Here is a 3325-nt window from a genome sequence, read left to right as displayed (position 1 = left end):
GGGCCCCACTTCAGCCCCTCGTGCCCCCACCTTCCTGGGCCCCACTTTAGTGCTGTGTCCACATGATGGTCAGTGGTCAAAGGTCCATCTACAGTCCAGCACACTCAGGCCCCCCCACCTGCCTAGGAGTGGGCTTTGGCCCATCAGCCCTCTGTCATCCTCTCCCCCAAGGAGACCAGGAGCAGAGCTGGGCCTACCTTTTCTTGGTGGGCGTGATCTCAGCGGGCCTTCTCTCCAGCGGGCACCCGGGGGCTGCACCAGGGGCACTGGTTTTCTTGCCCATCAATGGGATCATTTCCTTGGGATTCTTGCTCATGTTTCTGCCAGACCAAGACAGCCCCGTTAGCGATCTGCGATCCCCCTGTTTCCCCAGGGGGCGGTGCTGAGAGCATAGGGGACTCCTGTAGCCTTGCCCTTGTATGGGCACATGGAAGGAGGGAAGCCCACCTGGAGGGCTCTAGAGCTCCCAGGCTCCATGGCAGAGTGAGGACTGCGGCTGGTGCTGAGCCCTGCCCCAGCCCCGCCTGACAAGTGGCCTCCAGTGGCCTTGGGGATCTGGGCCTGGGGCTCCTGGACCAGCAAGGCTGCAGCCTCTGGGTCCATTTAAGAGATCAGCCCAAGGTCCCCAGAGGGTGAGGCAGACTGGGCTCTTTCTGGGGCAGCAGAGTGAGGAAGGGGCCCCTGAGCCACTGAGTCTGAGGCTGAGCCAGGGCAGGGCCTTGGAAATGACCTCACACACAGCCTGGGAAGTTGCTGTGGGTCTTGGAGGGGCAGGGGCAGAGGGCAGCAAAAGGCTCCTTTCCTCCTCAGGGGGCACAGAGATGGTGGGGGAAGGGGTGGTTTCCTGAACTCAGTAAGAAATGAGGGAGGCCCATGCTGCAAAAGAGCCCATCTGGGCAGACAGATCAGGGTGACCAAACCCTTCCTCCTCTAAGACGCTGGGCTTCTGCACCCTTCTTTGATGGGTGGGCCTGAGGTGCCTGGCCATGTGGCTCCACTGTGTACTGCGTGAGCAGGGCTGGTCTGGGCTGGAGCAGGCAAGAGATCTGGAGGTAGGCATGGGGTGGGGGACAGGCCGGGAAGGTGAGATCAAACTCGGGGGCCTGACAGAAGTCACTGCGCCCAGGTCACCAAGAGCTAGGACAAGATCCAGCCCTGGTCAGAGCCCACAGAGGGCAGGCAGAACCTGCTAGTCAGGACCATGGGCACAGATGCCCACCTCAATGCCAGCATCTCCCTGGGGGGGACCTTGAGCAGCTACCCCCTCAGTGAGATAATCGTGGAATCAGAGATCTCAGGAGGAAATGGTCCTGGAGACGGGCCTCATCCAGAGGGTCCATGGCAGAGAGTCAGGACCAAATCCAGGTCTGATTCTAGCCTGGCACATGAGGGAGCTTTTAACTTGGGCACAGGCTCCATGCCAAGCACATGCCCCCCCAGTGCCGGAAGGCTCCTCAGAGGGACACAGGACCCCTGTGGACAAGCCTGGCTCCCCTGAAGGTCCGTGGGGACTTTGTGCTTTGTTTCTCAGGCTGATAAACAGAGGCCTTCCTCCCAAGGCTGCTGAACCAGCTCCGTGGTCTGAGTCCCCTGGGCCCCCTGGGGCTCCTGGGCAAGCAGAATGGTCCCACGGCTTGGTCTGGGTGAGCCCTAGGCCCATCCCAGGCACTGTGCTGGCCGAGCTCAAGTGTTCCGTGGCTCTGCCAGCCTCTGCCCCCTCCCCCCAGAAGGCCCGGCCAGGCAGCCCAGTATTCTGAGGAGGCGGCAGCCAGGGCCCATTAACTGCTGAGTCACCAGGACCAATCCGGAGCTCTGACCTAATTGCCTCGGCCTGAACCAGTGCCCAGGAAGCACCAGGTGCTTGGGAATCCTGGAAGGCAGCCCGGGGAAGGCCCCTGCCCTTTCTGCTTCCCTCTCTGCCCCTGTCAGGTCCCTGGGCTGGCTGGGGCCCCCCAAGCCGAGGAGGAGAGCTCAGCCCCCAGTCCAGAGATGCCTGCTCTGAGACCCTGGCAGCCCAACGGCTCAGCCCCCCTCCCAAAGCCCTCTGAGCCTGTCCTGGCCTGGCCTGACTCCCAAGTTGTTGTGGGTTTGACTCAGGCCAGGAATCCCCCCTGCCCCCAAAATGAAGCTTGGAGTCAGATTCCAACCAGGCCTGCTGGGACCTGCCCCCTTCACTCTCCTCCCGGCCGGCATGACCTCCTTTACTTGTCCCCAGTGACCCAACTAACCTGCCCATCTCTCCAGCTCCCTCTGGGCAAATGCCCAGCCTAAGCAAGTGGGCACTGGGACCAGAGGGCTAGCCCACTGAACTTCCCCTGGGACTCAGCTGGTCCTTACCGTCTGCCTGAGATGGGTGCCTGGCAGCTGGGGGGGCTGGGACAGCCCCTCTCCCTGGCAGCAGTGGTGAGGCCTGGGCCCCTGGGGTCGGTCCGCCTGGCTGGAGCTGCGTGGAAGGAGACTGCTGTTGGGAGACCCACATCCCGCCTAGGCCCCGGCCTCCGTGAGGCAGGTTAGGGATAAGTACAGTCCCCAGGTGCAGGGTCACGCCTGTAATGAGGCAGCAGATTGAAAAACTGGCTGGGCCACAAGAGCCTGGCAGGGGTGATGAGCCCATGGCCATGGGCCCCCCCCACTTCAGAGGCAGGGCTGGCGTGTGAGGCTCTGAGTCATGGGATGAGCCTAGGCTGAAGCATCAGCACTCTACCACCCACAGGGGCAGGCGGCACTCACCTGGCCCAGCCACCACGCCCACCAGTCGCCAGCACCTGCAACATTGGCACCAGCATGCCCACGCAGGCACCTGTCCCCATGGCCACCTCCCCCACTCCTGGGGCCAGGTTTGGGGGCGCCCCTTTACAGACCTGCTCGGTACTGGCCTTGGCTGCCTGCCCCTCCAGGGGTCTGGCATTTACGCATATCTGCTTTCCCTGGAGGGGCAGGCAGGCCCCCCACCCGACAAGCACACTGGCTCCCTGTGGTCCCCAGAAGCAAACACAAAGCCCTCCGTCTGGCATCAGGGACCTTGGGCATCTGCCCCCTCTTCCCTGGCCTCTCCGGCACGTTCTCTGGGACCCTGGGACCTCCCCCTCCTCATCTTCCCCAGGAAGCTTTGCCTAGACCCCTGCTCCCAACTTATTTTCTGTCTAGCTGGTTTGCAGGGGTTATTCGTCTCTCCCAACTCCTTCCGGGGCTATTGGGAGACCCCAGCCATTAACGAAATGCAAAGCTTTGAGTTAGGGATGTCTAGGGAAGCCCTGGGGCAAGTCAGCATGCTGATGGAATGTGGGCTCAGTCCTGGTCCATTTTACAGATGGGGTAGCTGAGG

The 3325-nt window shown here is 62.3% G+C and overlaps 1 protein-coding gene across 1 annotated transcript in view; it reads right to left on the bottom strand.

The window, feature by feature from the left end:
• Window positions 1-2704, bottom strand: part of LOC138157617 (transient receptor potential cation channel subfamily V member 3-like) — a 42558-nt gene extending 39854 nt beyond the window's left edge. The window contains exons 1-2 of the mRNA XM_069083248.1: window positions 2338-2704; window positions 198-320 (exon numbers count right to left, since the gene is read on the bottom strand). Of these exons, the coding sequence (XP_068939349.1) occupies window positions 198-316 (119 nt within the window). The 5' untranslated portion in view covers window positions 317-320; window positions 2338-2704. The remainder of the gene's footprint in view (window positions 1-197; window positions 321-2337) is intronic.
• Window positions 2705-3325: the final 621 nt, after the last annotated feature.

Source organism: Petaurus breviceps, unplaced genomic scaffold (assembly GCF_028583685.1).
Source record: "Petaurus breviceps papuanus isolate PSGF00001 unplaced genomic scaffold, PetGlider_PUasm1.0 173, whole genome shotgun sequence".
NCBI classification, from domain to species: Eukaryota; Metazoa; Chordata; class Mammalia; order Diprotodontia; family Petauridae; genus Petaurus; species Petaurus breviceps.
Note: the sequence above shows the minus strand (reverse complement) of the source record. Positions and strands in the feature narration are given on the sequence as shown.